At 38.0% G+C, this 21,016-nt stretch overlaps 2 protein-coding genes across 7 annotated transcripts in view; both read right to left on the bottom strand.

The window, feature by feature from the left end:
* Positions 1-1,955, bottom strand: part of LOC127420447 (diacylglycerol kinase alpha-like) — a 49,135-nt gene extending 47,180 nt beyond the window's left edge. For both annotated transcript variants that reach the window (XM_051662746.1, XM_051662747.1), the window contains exon 1: positions 1,731-1,955. The gene's annotated coding sequence lies outside the window, so the exon portion shown is untranslated. The remainder of the gene's footprint in view (positions 1-1,730) is intronic.
* A 2,043-nt stretch (positions 1,956-3,998) lies between these two features.
* On the bottom strand, positions 3,999-19,238 carry LOC127420454 (E3 ubiquitin-protein ligase NRDP1-like). Of its 5 annotated transcripts, none has more exons than XM_051662761.1 (8): positions 19,079-19,233; positions 17,980-18,099; positions 12,916-13,014; positions 9,841-9,956; positions 8,283-8,554; positions 7,969-8,104; positions 7,693-7,796; positions 3,999-6,599 (listed from the first exon to the last, which is right to left on the bottom strand). In XM_051662761.1, the coding sequence occupies exons 4-8, from the start codon at positions 9,928-9,930 to the stop codon at positions 6,245-6,247; spliced, it is 957 nt and encodes a 318-aa protein (XP_051518721.1). In that variant the 5' UTR covers positions 9,931-9,956; positions 12,916-13,014; positions 17,980-18,099; positions 19,079-19,233; the 3' UTR covers positions 3,999-6,244. The 5 variants fall into 5 exon arrangements, with proteins under 5 accessions (XP_051518721.1, XP_051518723.1, XP_051518720.1 ...); XM_051662763.1 differs by having other exon boundaries at positions 17,980-18,270; positions 19,079-19,219; XM_051662760.1 differs by lacking the exon at positions 17,980-18,099 and having other exon boundaries at positions 19,079-19,238.
* Positions 19,239-21,016: the final 1,778 nt, after the last annotated feature.

Raw genomic sequence — 21,016 nt, 5'->3', positions numbered from 1 at the left:
TCATAAGTAGACAAAGATGTGGAACTATAGAGATCAAGATAGAATTCTTTAAAAGCATTATTAATATCAGTGGCCGAGGTAAATATTTTACCACCAGCAGATTTCAATGAGGGAATGGTAGAAAAAGACTCTCTCTGCTTTATATATCTATCCAGAAGCTTCCCTGCTTTGTCCCCCGACTGAAAGTATGACTGTCTTGCCCTGAATAGCCAAATCTCCACCTTCTGCAACAAAATAGTATTATATCTGTATTTCAATCGGGTCAATTCTCTGAGGCTATCAGACGACATTCGGCGCTTCAGCTCTGCCTTGGCACTTTTAATATTCCCTTCCAACCCAACGAGTTCTCGTGTTTTGGATTTTTTGGTGAATGAGGCATACTGTATGATCCGACCTCTACAGACCGCTTTAAGTGCCTCCTAAGCAACACCCACAGAGGATACTGAGGACCAGTTGGTCTCCATATAAACATTGTTTTCAGCCTTTAACATTTGTTGGAATTCAGGATTTTGCAAAAGGGATACATTAAAGTGACAACTATATGATTTCTTTTTCTCCGTATGTGGCAACATCTCTAAACTCTACAGGGCGTGATCTGAGTCTAAGATGATTCCAACTGAGCAATCAACAACAGATGAAATGAGGGACTTATATATATATATATATATAAATCTATTCTAGAATAAATCGTATGGACTGATGAAAACAATTTATAGTCCCTACCAGATGGGTTCAAAAGTCTCCAAATATCTGTAAGACCAAGATTTTTGCACATCCTGTGAAGTGTCAGTGTTGCTCTAGGAGGCTTGTACACCTTCACTAGGATCAAGGACTGAGTCCATCAATAGATTAAAGTCTCCTCCCAATATTATATCATGAGGGCTGCCAGCGGCTTGCAACATCCCTTCAAGATCTATAAAAAAAAGCCCTAATCATCAGCGTAAGGTGCGTAAATATTAGCCAAAATCAACCTTTGCCACTGAATTTCTGCTAAAACAATAATGACTCTCCCTAATTTACCTTTAATCTGTTTGAGACATTTTAATTGTAGATGCTTACTTATCAGTTTAATAACTCTCCTGCTCTTACTTGAGCCAGCATTAAAGAATGTAATATCTTCCTAAATTTTTCAGCTTCCTGCGGAGAAAGATGCGTTTCTCAAATTAAAACTATATCATATTTCTTACCTTTAAGAAAAGAAATAACCTTCCTTCTTTTTATGGGGTGCCCCAACCCATTCACATTCCATGTGGAGAGAGATAATCCACTCATATTAACACTTGACATTTTGACATATTAGAAAAAATAGATTGTGTGTCGAAAATAAAATTATAAAACCACATTCCAACATTAGTGCATCCATCAAACCCCAAACTTGCCCCAGAACCAAACAAACAGAAAAAAGAAAAACATCTAACTATCGTGAGAAATGAACAATGTTTCACAGTATAAAAAATCTTAATGGTCCTAAACAAAAGGCTTGATTTTCTCTATGTTTTATACGTCAAAATATAATTTCCTATGTTTCTTTTAATTTGAGAGAAAATAAGACCAGGACATTTTCTTGAAAGGTTTCGTGAGAATCACCCCAAAAGTCTAAGTCTAAGCAAAGAGATCAAATAAGTAAACTGCATGCACAACAATATACAATCACTGCTGCTGTTGTCGTATTGTTCACTCTCTAAAGCTCCCTGAAATCCGCAAAAGCAATGAATAAACAAGAGTGTTACCTTTCTTGACAACTGCAGCCCCGGTAAGTGATTCTGTCTTGTCCTTAAAGCAGATAACAAGAGCAAAATCAGCAATATCACTATAAGAGGCGTTCAAATAATTTAATTAAAAGTCAGTGGCGAAAAATACACGAACAAGTGACAAAGAAGCCTAAATAAACTTCGTCTGATAGAAAGCGTTTAGCTGTGTTCGTCCATGGGAAACGCGAGAAAGAACTGACAGTGAACACGCCTAACTGAGAATGACACTCCCACAGAGTCATACAGAGCACCGCCCGCACTCATGTGTTTGTGCTGAGCGCTGCACTTCATACTGCTGTCCTGTCTCTGTGTTCTCGACCAGACTACCTCAGACTGGTCCAATTAGAACCATGGTAGAGAAATACAAACAAATAAACAACAAAACTTTCAAAAATGCACCTCTCTCTCTCTCTGTCGATAGATAGACAGACAGACAGACAGACAGACAGATAAAGAGACAGACGGACGGATGGTATTGAGATGTGTCTACAATTACTATTGGATAGATAGATAGATAGATAGATAAAGAGACAGATGGACGGACGGACGGATGGTATTGAGATGTGTCTACAATTACTATTGGATAAATGGATGGATGGATGGATGGATGGTATTGAGATGTGTCTACAATTACTATTGGACAGATAGATAGATAGATAGATAGATAGATATATAGATAGATGGATGAATGGATGGATTGATGGTATTGAGATGTGTCTACAATTACTATTGGATAAATGGATGGATAGATAGATAGATAGACAGACAGACAGACAGACGGATGGTATTGAGATGTGTCTACAATTACTATTGGATAGATAGATAGATAGATAGATGGATGGATGGATGGATGGATGGATGGATGGATGGATGGTATTGAGATGTGTCTACAATTACTATTGGATAAATGGATAGATAGATAGATAGATAGATGGATGGATGGATGGATGGATGGATGGTATTGAGATGTGTCTATATTATTGGTTAGATAGATAGATAGATAGATGATGGATGGATGTATTGGTATGTGTCTACAATTGCTATTGGATAAATGAATGGATGGAAGGATGGATGCTATTGAAATGTGTCTACAATCACTATTAGATGGATGGAATATTCTCAACACTGTGCAAAAAGGGTATATTAATGGCACAATAGACTTTTTTTTTTTTTTTACATTTTTGTTGACATAATGCATGACCTTTAAATTGAGTATTTCATAACTTTAAGAGCCTTTCATTTTGTTTATAACTATAGGTCAATATATTGTACATAGCAAACCACAGACATGTATGGTAAAATTTCCACAACTGACAGGGTGGAGCGACATTTAAACAATTAATGGCATCATCATTATCAAATGTCATCATTTGTAATGTGAGGCTGGCATTGGACACAAGAAATCTGATTGATTGTATTAAAATGTTTACTTTTAAATTGTGCGATAGCTTTAACAGTTGTTATGCAATTAAGCTGCAAGGTATTTGATTGCCAAATGCTTGATGCAGGAATTTGTGGTATCAGGCAGCACCAGCTCCTATCAAATCCCCGTTTTTTTTTTTTACTGGGGATTAAGGACCATTTCCTTTATTAGGTAGACGTGAAACAAAATTGTTTGACATGTCAGCCTTTTGTGATTGTTCTGGATATTTTCATCAGAATCTGAATCACAGTGTTGCAAAGATGCTCTCGGTCTGTTACTGAATAGAAATTTATTACCAGGAATTATTCAATGTGGTTTCTGGTTAGAGCTCAGCAGTAATGAGACCTGTTGGGAAAACAATGTGACATTCCATTCCTCAATGGTACAATGATGGGCTTGATTAAAATGACCTGCTGCATTAGTGGCTATGGGCTGGTCAAAAAAAATAACAACAACAGGAGGATTACTCTCATGTGGGTGTACACTGTTTGGGTTCAACAGTGAAAGACAGCACTGAAAGCAATGAATCATCATTTTTATTTTTTTACATGTACTACGGTAATACCGTGGTAATGTTTAAAATAGACTTCCATTTTAACTGTTAAATTGCACATCAGTGACATAGTGTGGTAGAAAGCTTAAAAACAGCAAAAACAGGTAAAATCTGGAAACATCTCAATGCTGGCTAACCCCCACTTTTATTACACACAATGAATATTGCATCAGTCATTTTCAAAACAAAAAACAAAATCTTAAATCTAAAACACAACCAACAAGAATTTCCTGCTACCTGGTAAATAAATTATGACACTGAAACACAGGTGTCATATTGCAAAATCAATAATATTTATTCATATTCTGTCAGTAACCCACAGCACAAAAGCAAGGATAAAGACAAAAAACAAACAAACAGAAGAATGCCACATCCATGGACAATGCCGCAGCAAGAAAAATGAGCTCTTTGAATGTCCCTGACATCAGATGATAAAATCCTGAGCGTCTAGAAGCCTTGCGCGTCCAATAAGAGATGATGCATCAGCTGAATGCAAATAGGTGTGAATCTTTATTTTATAAGTAGTAAGTGGCTTTGAATTCAGGTAACATCAGTGAACAATGTCCTCTTCTTTTCACCACCAGCAGAAGTTAATATGTGAAAGGTGAGCAAACTGATATAGAGTAATTTCTACATTGGATTGTGTCTAATTGCTTCTACTTGAGGGTGTAATTGTATGATGATGCACAGAGATGCCTTGTGAGATTATAAAGCGATTATGCACCAAAATGTCAAATTAAGTGTTATAAGGCAAAGTTCACAGACACTTCTCCCCTTAATTTACATAGGCCTGGTTGAATATTGCAGAATACAAACATTCTGGGTCCTTAATAGTTTTCTGCTCATATTAAACAACATTTGCAAAAAGCTACTGTAAACAATGCACTGAGCATTCAGGTCTATGTAACACTGGAGCAGATGACATACAATTGCTCAAATGATACATTTCAGAATCGAAGAACTTACATTTTCGGTATGTTCGTGCAGCAAAAAAAAAAAGAAAAAAGAAAAAGCAGCAAGAATGATAGCACAATGTGCATACAACACAACAGAACACTTTGGTTGCAGAAAAACTGTCATACAACATCAATTAAACTCACCCAACATTTAAATCAACTTTGTACAACAAAGGTACTCTGACAAAAAAATACGCTAAATTAATTCTCAAACCACTTATCCAGTCAATTGCACAATATAAACAAAAATACAACTATCCCATCTCGTTTATTCTTTAAAGTCAAGAGGTGTAGTGGCAAACTGATGGATTAGAAAACAGTTCAGATGTGAACCACAGTAAACAGGTCCAGATAAGTTGCAGATCATCAAGCTATAGACATCAATTGTTTTTTACATTAGCTTTAGGTTGGTCATTTGAAATTTTGAACCTTCATGAACATTTCCATACTTAATAATCTATTCATAAACTTTTCATCCATTTATGGGTTGGAAGAGACCATATGACAATCAACTCAAATACATTTTATTGTTCTCTCCTGTCTTACGCTGAGCTGAGATATACCCAGTGATCACAGTAGAAATTCAAATTTGTATGATCTGCAAAAAAAATAAAAAAATAAAAACAAAAAGCACCAGAGTGGTAAATGGAAAGGTGGTGCCTTATTTGCAAAAACTGATTTAGTATTCAGGCAATTCTGGTAAAAAAATAAAATCAAATAAATCACTACAGTGAGAGGAAAATGTATCAAATTGATCGCTGATTTCCACCATGTGTGTCTTCTCCTTTACTCTTTGTATTGCCTCTAAAGGACAAACCTCTTCACAAAACTAGATTCGGGCCGACATCTTGTTTTCCTAATCGCCACTCAGCGCAGACACTGAGCAGAGAGATCTTTATCTAGCATATTTTAATCATAGCTCTCTTTAAAAAAAAAAGCAGAAAAAAGAAAAGATAAAAAACATTGATATCCATGGTAGCTTAAACACACTACTCTAAATTGCAAACTGAGATGAAGACAGCAAAAGTGTCCACTACTCTATTATAACAAGAACAGATAGAATATATTTGTCTAGATTTCTTTATCATCTGTATTTACAAGAATCTTAAGTGATCTTTTACACTGCTGAACACCATAAGCGACATGTCTTTACTCTCAATACACTGACAGAGGGGAATAAATGTTAAAGGGGAAATTAGACATCACTTCAAATCCTTCGGTCCATATTAATGCTAAAACATATGTGTACCATCATCCCTGATAATGTTTCAAGTTGGGTTGTTTAGGGTCCATTTATTGAAAAAGTCCTTTTAAGGCAAAGAGAAAGGGAATGCTGGAGGTACTCTTCGTCAGATCGTTCAAAAGAGCGGAGACTTCACAGAGGTCAACTCTCTGCCTGTGTCCATCCTTAAAATTTGAGGTAAAGACTGCCATTGACTGAAGTTCTGATATTGAAATTCAGTGTGATGAAATTTGTTTTTTGTTTTTTATAGGGGAAAATCAATTCAGTCTCTGTGAACCCCTTTTAAATCTGGCACCCTATTACCCTTCTAAATGCAGACTATAAGATTTCCTCAACCCCATGAGCGAAGATCATAACCAAGCCTGGCTCCAGAATCATATCTTCACCCATGTGTTGGTTCTCGCAGGCCATTACAACCACCGCCTGCTTTCCTGGAATGCGTTTGGCCACATAGTTTTCATAATATCGCCGGTTCATCTGCCGTGTCTCCAGTGTGGCCAAGCCTTGGGGCCAGTTGCGCTCGTGGGCATTCTCAATTAGGTCATTAACAATCGACAATGGACATCCACTGTCTATGAGTGAGCGTTTGATGACGGCCTGGAGGACAGCATCGGGTGTGGAGATCATTCCTCCCCAACGGGTCACACGAGCAGGTTGGAGAGAGTTAACCCACCTGTTATTTGCCAAACGAATGTAGTTAGTTTGATAGTCATCTGATTATTAATTATGGTAAGTAATTATAAGTTACTCTGCATTTGAAACCCATTTTACTTCCATAATGTGATGCATTTCAGAGTAAAATTCATCAATCAGGAACTGATTGTTGTTTCATACAAGAATGTAGCCAGATCTGAATGAGAGTATGCAGTCAATGGTGGAGAGGATAATATTTTAGTCATAAGAATCAGGCCATATTTATTTGAGCCTTAACCTGCTGGGAACTCAGGCTTAAGCTCATCCTCAAAAGCATTTCAATGTGTCCAAGAATGTGAATTAAGAAAATAAACCGGGTGCATTTTGATTGTTTGTCGACTTAAAAGACATTAACCATGTTTACATGCACTTAAGAAAAAGTGGCTTTCTGAAATGTCATATAAACATGAACGCTGATTTCCTAACGCCGTTTAAGGGATTAAGAGAAAGCGGTTTAACACACCCAGGTTTCTCCCAAAGTGTGTGGCTTAATGTGGTCATGTAAACACATAACAATCTAACAGGTTTTTGAGGAGTGTGCATGTGCGTGAACAGACCGGATAACAAACGTCATAGGATGGAGCTTAACGGCAACAAAGTGGAAAGAATTCAACATTTCCGAGAGTACACTGGTAAAAGTACACACTCTTTAACCAATACCCATTTATACACACCAATGTAAAAAATATCGACAGTTCCTCTCATTCACGAATATGCGTTCATATATTAGAGGAATCCCAGAGTTTTATGGAAGAGGAAAACCCCGCTATTGAAGTGCAATTCTGCTGCAGGTCGTGATAGAAAGTTAAGGAAACAAAGACAGCAACAACTCTGGATTATCTGTGAATAAAGCGAAGTAACAGAGAATAAAATAGCGAAGTCTTCCTCGGATGCCATATTTGTTATTTACACAGGAGTCGTGGGGAAATTAAGTTGCTCTGGAGAAAGCTGCTTACTGACCGAGCCGCATGTATACGGGAGTAAAGAGTATACCACTTATACAGTGCATGTAAACCGAAACCCTGCTTTCTGTCCATGTAAATGTAGTGAATAAGAGATAAAAGACCACTCACTCCAGAATTTCATTGTATTCTATGCTCTCCTCCAGGTTCTGTAGGTTAGGGTTAGCACTGCGAATTGCTCGCATGTAAGCTTTCAGGAGCTGAATATCACGTTTCTGTAACGAGAAATCATGTACATGTAGAAAATTGTTGTGTGTGTGAAATCCAAGTTGTAATAGGTTTTTAATTCAACACTTATCCTGACGTCATCACAAGAACTCTTCAATGACAATTTTTCTTTCACTTTCAAGCAGACTCTTGATAAAATATAAAATATACAGGTCTGACCTGCTCTGCAAGTTGGTGCTTGTGCTCAGCAGCAGTCTTCTCCAGATCTGCAATCTTGGTCTGCTGTTGTTGCACTACACTGCGTAGGTGTTTGATACAGTTGTGGTTGGGCATCTCATCCTTAGGCATTTCTAGCCTGGAGAAGAAAATAAAGCAAGTTGGATGTGTCTGGGAGGTAATGTTTAATAAAATATATTCCCTCCAAAGATTGCTGTGCTTTCAATCTTAGTGGGAAAGAACTAGAAGGTGAAGACGGTGGACTCCAAGTCCTTCAAGTGCATTAATACATAAATCACTCATCCTCAGTCATTTACCCGCAGCCTTCCTCACACGTGACGGGTCGTTTGGGGTTGTGCTGACAGTCCTTGAGGTGTGACTGTAGCTGGTCAAGACGCAGGGTGGCGGTGCAGCCAAAGCCGGAGTTGTCACAGGAGATCTGTAGCTTAGAAAGCATGTTACGCATGATGCGGGGAACAGGTCGCAGATGGGCAAGAGTCACCACAGTGCGGTCCACAGGGCAGATCTGCTGCTGTGCAAACCACTGTGTGATGCAGGCATTGCAGAAGGCATGCTCACAGTGCGGGGCCTGATAGAATAAACAGATTGATTAGGATGTAACTTGAACTCCATGCTGCTACAGATTGACTTCTTGTTGATTATCAAGGTGGCACATTTCAGAATATTGATGGAAACATTAAAAAAACATTAAAAAAATACAATGTTAAAATACTTATTTTTGCATTCTGTTTCAATCACTATTTTTTTTAAATAGTAGGCAGTATTCAGTGTATACACACTATGCAGTAGATGAGCATTTCATTCCAAATACAGGTATTCATTATTTTTGCATTTACATTAGATATTACACACTTCAGCTTTAAGAAAGACTGGCAACAGTGAAACTCATTGACAATATATTCTCAGAGTAATGATATCTGAGAACCACAAACTCCCTTGCTGGCTAAAGGTTGAAGGCAAAGCATTCTCCTTCTGTCACTTTCTCAAGGTGTTCTCTGTAGGCTTGGGATCGATTCCTTTTTACGAATCGATAATTGGAAGATTTTCCCAATTATTACCAACATATATATGTAAATTGAAGGGGGTCATGCAGCGGACGCATCTGGTGGACAACGTGGTGCATTCTAAAATTCAAAACAATTATTAATTTTCTACAAAAGGTACGCACAAACCACCAACGATCAGCGTCAACATTCTGTAGTGCCACGGAGCGCAACTCGCATAGTTTTCCATTAAATTCGACCCAAATCATTATCAAAGGACAAAGATTATTTACTTTAGCCATCATTGGATGATCTATTGTATCTTTCATATAGCCTACACATTACAAGTATGTAGTTTTGTGGTTTGACAGCTTGAATTAAATACCTATTCAAGGCTACATACAGAGAAATTGCATAACAAACATCGCCACTTCTAATCGTTCAGTTTGCACAAATACACCAGTTTCATAAACTAACCTGCTCATCGTCACTTTGTTCATTCTTGAAGAACTTTCGTAACTTTGGACTACCATCTCCTGTGCCGCTTCAGCTCGTCCTGTGTGTGTGTGTGTGTGTGTGTGTGTGTGTGTGTATATATGTGTGTGTATGTGTGATCGTGACCATGATCGGCTTCAGTAAATCACCCAATTCTGGTCTCCCAATGCTATTCCGCCAGAGGCCAACTGAGTGAGTTGGAAAGCATGCAAATTGGGCTTCTAATTTAAATGTCAGCTAATTTTAATATATTAATGCCTAAAAAAATATATATCGATAAAATAGCATGCCGATCAGTAATCGATATATTGATACTTTATGACATCCCTAGTTCTGTGTTCTAGGGTGCTCAGGTTGAATGAAAATAAACGTGAACCTGCACTGGCTCCTCCAACACCCCGCTGCAGATAGGGCACAACAGATCCTCGTCCACCTCTCCTTGGAACCTGGTGACGTCGTACCCCATGGCACATTACCAGAACCCTTTAATATCTGATATGGAACAGGAAGAGTTGGTAATGAGAACTCTGGCGGTTTACTCAGCTGTCTGAAGTTTGAATTTGTGACGATGTGTCAAATAAACAAAGAATACATAGCACACTCAAATATTGAGTAAAATATGATCCATTATTTTTTATCTATACATTTTGGAACTGAATGAAATACAAGTGTTACTTATTGCTTTATAATCTTATGGATTACTTTTTCATTCTCATTTATCTTGTCTTTTTATTGAGTCCGTACAACAATTATTCTTAGAAAACACTGTGAAGAGTAAACTGATAGAGGTTTAATGCACATGGCACTTTGAGATGAACATGGAAGCACTCAATGTCCTAGTACAATACAGATGTAACATGATCGCATTTCATGTACAAAGGTGACCTTATCTTTTTTCTTTGTAGAGACACTAGGTCTTCAAGGCAAAAGCAGCAATAGCTGTGTGTTTTTGAGTGTGTGTATTAGGGTGCGTTGGTATGGGATTACTGATGTTCTGTTAAAGCAATGTGGGCCCAGCGTGTGGAAGAGCACCCAATAACGCAGCATAATTGGAGATCATTTTCAGAGGCCTGGGGATTGCATTAGGATTGTCAGCGCACTAGAGGTCTGCAACCCGACCCAGGCCCAACGGGACCCGAGAACCCGATGGGTTTCAGGCTGGGTTCGAGTAAGTTTTTCAAGTAGGACTTCGGGTTCAGGTCGGGTTTGTATGAATGAAAAAATTAACAGGCTTATGCCTCCTACACACTACACGACTTTCAAAGACGTCGGATTGTGGTACCGTTCATATTACACAACTGTCTGTCTTGTCATGGAAGTCGTAAGGTTTTCAAATTACACGCGCTCTCACTCACAGACACGCGCAAACGGACGAGTTAAGGCCCAAACATACTCTACGCAAGAACGTGAACGCAGACTTACCTTGCTACGCAAGCTCGATTTCATGCATCACTGCGTTGTGAAATGTGTCAGTGCTCAATTCATAACACAATGCAAGTACACGCTGCATTCCCAGCATTGCCGCAAGGGGCGCTAGAGCGGATTTTCTTCTTTCAATCAGCAACTGTCATGGCAGACTCGGGCAGCAGTTTGAGTTAAATCTTTTCAAAAAATATATACAACTTTTTGTCCCCAGCCCATTCAAAGAACTTGTTTTTTCTCCGTGTCTCTCCCCACTCCTCAACTATCGAGTCATCTACCACATCCAGGCTGCACCCGAAAACGTAGGCAGCGGACTTGCTGCCTAATCAGTTAATGGCTTAACTGACAGCTGTTTTGAATGAATGGAACTCTTAAGGAAACTGGTCTCCGAACAGTTGGAAAAGCACCTTATTTTCATCCTGCCTCTATATACAGCCTCCGAAGGCAGCATTTTCCTGGTTTCGGACATGGAGCTATAACATACTGGTTTCGGACACAGCACCGGTTTCGTGGTCATGCCTAAAAAATCTATTGCCCTCTTGTGGTCTGAGGTTTGTAACTGCCAGCGCAACGCAAGAGCACACGGAATGTTTTACAACAGGACCACGCATTGGCCATACGCTCGTGTCTTGAGATTGTGTACTTTCATGAAGCATGTTTCGGCCTTTAGGGGCTGTTCACACCGAATGTGTTTTTGCGCGCGTCTGTTGTTTTCCCATTTTTTCCTAAGTAAACACATGCTGGACAAATGTTTTTGACATTTACACCATGTCTCGCTTTTCTTCGGCATCTCGTGCAGGACCGGCACATTTTAAACACCATGTCAAGATAAAAAGAAATTCAATTTTTGTTGAATGAATGTTGAGACAGCTGCGCTCGGTTTCATTCTTTGAGCTGCGTCTAGACTGTTTTCAGCGCATTTGTCACAAAGATTTAACAATCAGAACAAGTTCAGGCTGCATAGAGGGGACTGTTGCAGTGTTTCATATTATTCCAGATTGTTCTGCACCAAGTGAAATTTCAGCAAATAAACGGTAAGTCAATGCTTTTTTCCCCTTCTGCTCTAGTGTACTATGTGGCTGCTGTGCCTTGTTAAAACTGTGTATGCTCACCGTTTTAGTACTGTTATGAATGTTGCCTATATGCTTACATAAAATACAGCCTATTGCAACAGTACTTGCTAGGAGAAGAAATTAGATAGCAAGCGATTTCGGGTTTGGTCTTAAAATCTGACAGCATCACTCGGGCCGGGTAGGGTCGGGCCACACGTTCTCGGGTTGGGTTCTGGTTTCATTTTTAGGCCGGTGCAGACATCTATAGCGCACTACTATTAAAAGGAATATTCCGGGTTCAATACAAGTTAAGCTCAATTGACAGCATTTGTGACACAATGTTGAATACCACAAATTAATTTTGATTTGTCCCTCTTTATCTTTAAAAAAATCCAAAAATTAAGGTAACAGTGAGGCACTTACAATGGAAGTGAATATAAAGAAACTGTACAGTTAATTTGATTTACAGGCAGGTAGATCTTTCAACTATATTTTTCCTTTTTTTTTTATTGTAATTTTTTTCTTTATTAATGTTTTACTGTGTACTTGAATAATTACTTGAAAACTTAAAGCAATATTTACTTATATGAGAAATACCTAAAAGCTACATGTCACTGTTTAACTGAAATTTGAAATATTTATATTAATATTTAACTTTTTAATAAAGATTTTCAATCTCTTATTAGTTCTTGCTGTGGTATCGAAATTGGTATCAAAAACAGTGAAATTTAATTGGTATTGGTTAGCCTTCTGAAATTTTGGTATTGTGACAATCCTACTAAACTGACACTAATCTAGGATTACATTAGTGCTATTGAGAGCTGAGGGCAAGCAGACCTTTTATTACCACAGAGTAAAAGGGATAAACATTGATAAAATGCATTATCATCTATTAAGTATTCATGATTTGAGCAATTATATGATGTATAGTCACATGAATGTTGTATCTGCCAATATATCAGGTGAAACTCACATACCTCACTAAAGCGCCGCCCTCATGATTCCTCTACAAGGGGTCATCCTCATGTGTCAGGTTGACAAGATGATTTTCCTTACAAAGCAAAATGAACCATCCCCTTAAGGAGAGAAAGCAAAACAGGATGCATCCATTACGATTCAATCAGTACAATGCTATTTATTTTGATTCACTTTAATTAAGATTCAAAAAGCCTGTATGAAACATTTTCCTAAGGATTTCCTGGAAGCTTCAGCCAGATCAGTGACATGATGTTTACTTTCACTTAGTTCATTCCCTACTTAAAGAGGTTTTTTGTATACTACACATTATCATCATTCAAGCTTATCAAGATGCTTTTTCCACCCACTTTCTCTCTGGAGTAGCAATCCAAACCCATTAATGACTTGATGCGCCACAATTAAATTAAGATGCCAGCTCATTTATGAGGTTGATGACATACGAAAACAAGCCACATGTGCAACAGGCACACCCAACCATAGGGCTTGGAAGTATGATGGTATATTATATTGTAAGATGGTAAAAATGAGTAAACTGATAGACATTTTGCTATACAGTATTAACACTGGTGTGGCTTCCAGTGGTAAGGTCTGCTTTTACATTATTCACATGACAGGGCGATGAAGAAACACAAAACAATGTAAAAATTCAGAGTGGGATGCATCCTAAACAAGTCAAGACAAGGAGGACATTTTTTGTTGTAGTTTTTTTAGCTACAAAGTTAAAAGGGTCATGTCATGCATTTTTTTTCTTTATTATTTTCCTTGCTTGTCATAATATAGTATTTTCCACCATGTCTCTGGCCCTCTGTCTGAAACACTGTGTTTCTCAATGTTAAGAACGTGTTCTCATTCTTGCGAAAATCAGTCTTGTCTAACTACCTTGATGGACGGTCCACCCGGGTGTTCACCTCTGTAGTGTGGCCGCTTTAATACGCATCCCTTGTAATGGGAAATACGGGATGGTCGCCGGTCATCCTGGCTAATATAAGACAGATCAGTTCGCAGCCACTAGCTTGTACTACACTTTTGTTTTCCGTTGCACTCCACGTTACGCTTTTATTACATAACAAAATAATCTCACATCTATATTTCGTGAGCAATTATGAATTTCTTTGGTAAGTAACCGTGTAAGAAGCATGATCCACTCCACGTTGGGATTCCAGATCATGGTTTATTTTGCGATAAAAACGGCTGACTATACATTTCCTTACATATTAGACAAACACAGATGGAAACATTAATATTGAATGTTACTCACCGGCATTACTGTCATGTCCAATATAGTTGTCATGCTCCATTTTTCAATATAAATTTCTTTGCAAAGTCTGAATCATAACAGTTCTCAAAAGAATCCTTGTGCCAAACAAAACATATAATCCCACACTGACACCTTCAGGAACGTCACTCTTTCATAACATTAGTATCCTTCAGAAGGCTATGCAGTGATGCAGTTTTTCCACAACCAAACAAAACAATGTCTGGGGACCTTACATATGAATAATATTTCTGTTTGTTAAAAGCAAACTACAGTAACAATAGTATCACCTTCAGAGTTAAAGTACCTCTGCAGCTCTATCAATTCAAACACGACGATTTGGTATGTTGTGGAGGCAGGGCTATGCAAATAACACTGCACTGTGACGTTACAATGTAGCCTATTTCAAAACGAGTCGTTTTTCAGAGTAGAAACAATAAATGCTCTATTTGAACTGGAGAGGAAGTTTTGAGTTTTGAAACTTACAGTATGTTTTTGTAGTATAATGACCTCTTATAAGACAAAATATCAAGGAAATTTTGATTCCTCATTACATGAACTCTTTAAGCGGAAGAGTTTACTTTGTCTACATTTGCCTAGCAAAAATGTATATTAATATTAAAATTAAATTGCATTAATATTAAAGCAATACTCCGGTTTCAATACAAGTTAAGCTCAATCGACAGTATTTCTGGCATAATGTTGATTACCACAAAAAATTATTTAGACTCGTCTGTGCTTTTCTTTAAAAAATAAAAAGCACAAATTGAGTTTACAGTAAGGCATTTACAATAAAAGTGAATGGGGCCCATTTCTGGAGAGTTTAAAGGCAGAAATGTGAAGCTTATAATTTTATAAAAGAAGTTACATTAATTCTTCTGTTAAAACTCATGTACTATTTGAGCTGTAAATTTTTTTACATTGTAATTTTTTTCAGTCATTTTAGGGTTTGTTGACATTGTCACAGAAAAGATCAAAAAGCGATTTTATTGCACTAAAATCATGTTAACATGCACACTGTTTATATCGTGTCTATACTTTTGAAAGAGTGAGTATTTTAATGTTTCCGATTGGCCCCATTCACTCCTAGTGCCTCACTGGAACCCAGATTTTAGCTTTTTTTAAGAAAAGGAGGGACAAGTCAAAATTATTTTTTGTGGTGATCAAATTTATCCCAAAATATTGTTGATTAAGCTTAACTTGTATTGAACCCGAAACATTCCCTTAACTTCAACTGATGTGTGGTCAGTGCTGTATGTATACTGGCTAGTTTACAACAGCTTTGTATGTTATGGTGGCCGTGAAGTGAAAACACAATGGTAAGACAAAAAACACAACAGCAATTCAGTCGAAATGGAAAGGGTAGGTACCATAGCTTCTCACCTGATTGGATGTGTGAAAGAGACCTAGTCCTTTCTTCAGGATTGTTTCACTGATAATATCAAAATCCATGCCAAAAGTTCACTTACTGAAAAACTAAATAATTTGGAGTGTTTTCTCTCTCTGGAAAACAGTAACAGGAAACTTTATAGCACAGAGAGTAATAACAGCAAGCAGGAAAAGTTAGTTTTAGGTAGGATGTTCATCTATGGTCTCATGGTTCATCTACTGTGTAAGGGACCGTCTTAAAGTCCACAAACTGTGCTAAAATGTTACTGCATCCAAGCATTCATTCAATTTGCATGTTCTAACTTAAAAAACACTTTTGTTTAAAAAAAAATATAAAGGTTCCAGTTGCTGCCAATTGATAAGATTTTCCAAGTATATCTAATTATATGGATACAGTATTCAATTATTTTAGAAATAAAAAACAAAAAACACTAAAATTCATCAAGATGTAATTTGTACATTACAAAGGTTGTAGCAGGCTGCCAATGGTGTGAATGACTAACATTTTTTTTTTTTTTTTAAATAAAACTAATAATAAAAACAATTAAATACAGTATATGTATCATTCCACATCCTGTGAAAATCTCACCAGAGTAAATCAGCATTTCTAATAGCAACCTTCTACAACCTTTACAATATGAAAATAATATTTTGGTTAAATTTCAGCAATTGTTTTTCTAAAATAATTGAACACTGTACTCATAATTGGACATGCTGGCTTCAAATGTATAAAGTGATCCATCACGCCAGCAGTCTACCGCAACGTTTAGAATGTGAAAATGCTTTTTTAATAAGTGATTTTTATGTTACAATAAGTCAATTGAATGAACGCTTGGGTACCAACGCTTGGTATCCCCCCCCCCGGTCTTCTGAGTGTTCTTACTCAGGCAATCTTGTTGTTGGGCCTCCCATCAACAACAAGATTGTTGTTCCACAAGATGCCGCCCTGGGCAACTGCCCATGTCGCCCATGCCTAAATCCGCCCCTGTGTTTTACTGAGCGACAAACCACACACAATTTTCAGTAATTGAGCATTTGGAATGAATTTTGAAATAATCACACAAGTGGGCAGAGAACCAGTCCTGAGGAAATGACTAGGTATTCTCCCCACAGCCAATCAGGTGAGAAGCTATGGTACATACCCTTTCCGTTTCAACTGAATTGCTTTTGTGTTTTCTAACTTGTTTTGTTTCTAGATTTGGTGTTGTGTTTTCTGATTTGCCGTTGCGTTTAATGATTTGTTGATGTGCTTCTGAATTGTTATTTTGTCTTTGGATTTGCCGTTGTGTTTTTAGATTTATTGTTTTGCACTTCACAGCCACCGTAGAATGTGGCTCACCCAGTCTTTATTTATAGTTGCAACTATCCATTTTATTATACTAGTTTTACTTTGAGCTTTAAACTCATGTTACATAATGTGAAGCTGTTTTTTGCACCGGTGTCACACTTATGAGTAATTTCACATTTTGGTTTGCCTCAACCAAGTTCCAAATTGGATAATAATGCAATCACAATAGCTTGTATTTTCAGGTTGGCAGGTATGACGTCCACCACTGTAGATAGCTTATTCGTAGCAATGAAAACAAAGCAGATTTGGTCAGCGGGGATTAGACATATTTGTTGTAAGAGTGCTAACAGCACTAAATTTCCCTTTGGAATGGCAAGACATAAAACATGAGGCAGGTTAATAAACAGATCAATTCTCCAGACAGTGCCAAATACTGGTACTAATGTAAAATCAAAGAGGAGGCTGCATTGTGTAGCCACAGCATCTTTCTGCATCTCTTCCGATTCATAACAGTTCTGGGAGGGGTGCTGTTGTGTCCCAGTAGGATGGTGGTGACCTAATTTTAGCATGTCTAAGCAGACAGAGGGTGAGAGTGTGGGTGGTTCAAAATGTTCTCCCCTCACCCCACATTGCAGCAATGGTACTTTAAAGCTGAAATGTGTAAAAAATTATATAACAATTCTCTCTCCTTTCCCAGCTTAATATGTACAGATAACTAGCCTTTATGCTAGTCATTGGTAGGTTGATTGCCCCTTAAAGTGTAAACACTGTGGCTCTGTGGCTATCAATACATTGCTTTGTTTTGAGCATGCTGACCCAGGAACACTGGCTCAACCAATCATGTGAATTTAGGGCAAGACTATCTTTTTGTATACCAATGGAAGGCAGGGGATGTGATCAGGAAACATGTTTATGAAAACCATGATTATTCTTATAATTCCATTTGGTGACACTCTAGTGGCACAGAAATGACACAATTCAGTTTTAAAACAGCCATGTTTTCATTCAGAAAAGCTCTGGTGGAGTGGCACAGCTCCATAATCAACAAGAGCACATCATTTCGGTGAAATATGTTATGCAAAAGACACAAATATTTTAGTTTCATCAAATAAGTGCAAACAGTTAATCTACCTAATATTTGGACCACTTCAATACATAACAGGTCTGACAAACATCTACTATAGTGTGAGGCCTTCGGATGTCATCAGGAGGGTCCCTCTAAACAGCCATCACTTTAGGCCGCTGAAGGCTCTGTCCAGTATCATCATATTAAAACGAAAAACAGAAGAAAAGAAAACATATCAGGTGTTTCTTCCTGCAAAATAGGTGGCTATTGTGTTGAGCTGAATGTCTGGAGACAGGTCTCTGGATCAAACCTATGTCTGCAAACATGGCAGACCCTGTAGCTCTGCAAAAAGTAAACTAGGATAAAAAGGGGATTGAGGGGTTAATGTTAAATGGACTGATGTGGGCATTTAAACCAAGCCATTACACAATGCAAAATGGAAATGATTAATAACATAAGTAATGCAATCTTAACAGGACAAATAAATATTTCATGCAGGCTTTAGACACTCAGTCTGTGAACCATCTCCAGTAAACTTCTGCCAACACACATTTAGTAATTAGCCAAACAGATAGGGCAGCGCAGCTGTAAAAACCTTTTGGAAGTTTAAAACCCCCGACCATAAACAGGGGAATTAAATTCACGCTTGCCAACCTGAAACACAGGTCTGTGGATGTGATTGAGCAAGAGATTGAAGCGTCTAGCATTAGCCAGCTCGCTAACGCAGATTTACAAAAACAATCCATAAGATCATTACAACAACAGGTTTTCTGCGCAGTATTCACTTCTTTCGAAAGTGTCCCAAACGTCTCGTATTCCCTGTGAAACCACCCAAAGGACAACATTTAAAGAGTCTGCGCGGATGCTATGAAGCTAGCATGGCTAACTAGCATTGAATCTGACTAGCTGACGCATGCTGAGCAGCTATTAGGTCAAAAAATGTATATACACATCTTTAAATGTCACAGTACAGATTCTATTTTTTTTTTTTTTTTAATCCATTCTAACGTCATGTAAACGCTGTTTACATCATATAACACCTTGATGCCTACATGATTCATGTATGTGTATGCCTTCATCATCTCCAGTATGCTACTCTCTGGCAATTTAAACAGTTGTTATTTATAAAAGATTAAAAGGTATCTCTCAATAAGACTTTGATACCTGCGTCCGGTGGAAAGCTGTATTCATCCAACGTTTGATTCGATAACCTGGATAACACTAGAATGTGATAACCTGCAATGATCTGAGAACTGACTGATTTGTCTTCCTGAGCGGATGGAGACTGTCTGTGCGTCTGAGATGCTTCTGCGCCTACAGGACAGGGAATGTGTGTGCAGGGGCAATTTAATCAGTTTATTCAAAAAGACTCTTCTGTAGAAAAATCAAATGTCAGATGGTTTAGGTTTTTTCAATGGAAAACTGAAAATGTGAAAATATCTGTCTGTCTCTTTATCTGTCTGTCTGCCTGCCTGTCTGTCTGTCTTTCTGTCTCTTTATTTATCTATCTATCTATCTATCTGTCTGTGTCTGTCTGTCTCTTATCTATCTATCTATCTATCTATCTATCTATCTATCTATCTATCTATCTGTCTGTCTGTCTGTCTGTCTGTCTCTTTATCTATCTATCTATCTATCTATCTATCTATCTATCTATCTATCTATCTATCTATCTATCTGTCTGTCTGTCTGTCTGTATATCTGTCTGTCTGTCTGTCTGCCTGCCTGCCTTTCTGTCTATCTATCTATCTATCTGTCTGTCTATCTGTCTGTCTGTCTGTCTCTTTATCTATCTATCTATCTATCTATCTATCTATCTATCTATCTATCTATCTGTTTGTCAGTCGGTCGGTCTGTCTCTTTATCTATCTGTCTGTCTGTCTGTCTGTCTATCTATCTGTCTGTCTGTCTGTCTCTTTATCTATCTATCTATCTGTCTGTCTGACTGACTGTCTGTCTGTCTGTCTGCCTGCCTGCCTATCTGTCTGCCTCTTTATCTATGTCTATCTGTCTATCCATCTCTATCTATCTATCTGTTTGTCGTCGGTCTGTCTGTCTCTTTATCTACCTATCTATCTATCTATCTATCTATCTATCTATCTATCTCTCTGTTTGTCGATCGGTCTGTCTGTCTGTCTGTCTCTTTATCTATCTGTCTGTCTGTCTGTCTCTTTCTATCTATCTATCTGTCTGTCTGTCTGTCTGTCTCTTTATCTATCTATCTATCTATCTGTCTGTCTGTCTGTCTGACTGACTGTCTGTCTGTCTGTCTGTCTGTCTGCCTGCCTGCCTATCTGTCTGTCTGTCTGTCTCTTTATCTATCTATCTATCTATCTATCTATCTATCTATCTATCTATCTATCTGTCTATCCATCTATCTGTCTGTCTGTCTGTCTGTCTGTCTCTCTGTCTGTCTCTTTATCTATCTATCTATCTATCTATCTAGAGTTGGTTACAAGAATCGGGGATGTCAAGAAACGGATAGATTATCTGGAGTCATCGGAGAGGTAATTAGCTGCTAATCTGCTAGCGACCAACGCGGACTTGGAATTCCTGAGAATGAAGAAGGCAGAGATATGGTGAAATTCCTAGACAAGCTCTTCCCAAGTATGCTCGACATAACAGGCCATAAGCCGGAAATCAAGCGAGCTCACAGAGTTCCGGCTCGGAGATCGGCTGAGGGAGACAGGCCCCGATCAATTCTGGCCAAATTTCTGAGATCATCCAGTAAAGATCTTGTGTTACACAAGAGGCGAGGAGTAAAGGAAGACTTTCTTGGAAGAACCACAGCATTTTCTTGTTCCCAGACTTTGTGAATTCGACAGGAGAGAAACATGATCGATTCAAGGAATGCAAGAAACTCTTACATCAACGAAAGATTGCTTTTGCACTGATGTTTCCGGCCAAACTGAAAATAGATATTAAGGATGGCTGCAACGTATTTACATGACCCCAGCAAGCATTATCCTTCATAAAAACATTGGAGTGAGTAAGCCATGGTATGATTCTGACGTTGCTTCCAAGAGAACTTGACTCACTGAACATTCACTTGATTGTCTGAGGAAGCTGGGCACCTTTTTTGTTTCTTTTTGTGCTGGTTCT

Source organism: Myxocyprinus asiaticus, chromosome 29 (assembly GCF_019703515.2).
Source record: "Myxocyprinus asiaticus isolate MX2 ecotype Aquarium Trade chromosome 29, UBuf_Myxa_2, whole genome shotgun sequence".
Classification (NCBI taxonomy): domain Eukaryota; kingdom Metazoa; phylum Chordata; class Actinopteri; order Cypriniformes; family Catostomidae; genus Myxocyprinus; species Myxocyprinus asiaticus.
Note: the sequence above shows the minus strand (reverse complement) of the source record. Positions and strands in the feature narration are given on the sequence as shown.

Coding starts and splice junctions, on each gene's coding strand:
- LOC127420454 (XM_051662760.1), bottom strand. CDS start 9,930: ATGGGGTACGACGTCACCAGGTTCCAAGGAGAGGTGGACGAGGATCTG. Junction 7,797..7,968: donor AGCACCAACTTGCAGAGCAG/GTCAGACCTGTA, acceptor TTCTCGTTACAG/AAACGTGATATTCAGCTCCT. Junction 6,600..7,692: donor GAATACAATGAAATTCTGGA/GTGAGTGGTCTT, acceptor GGCAAATAACAG/GTGGGTTAACTCTCTCCAAC.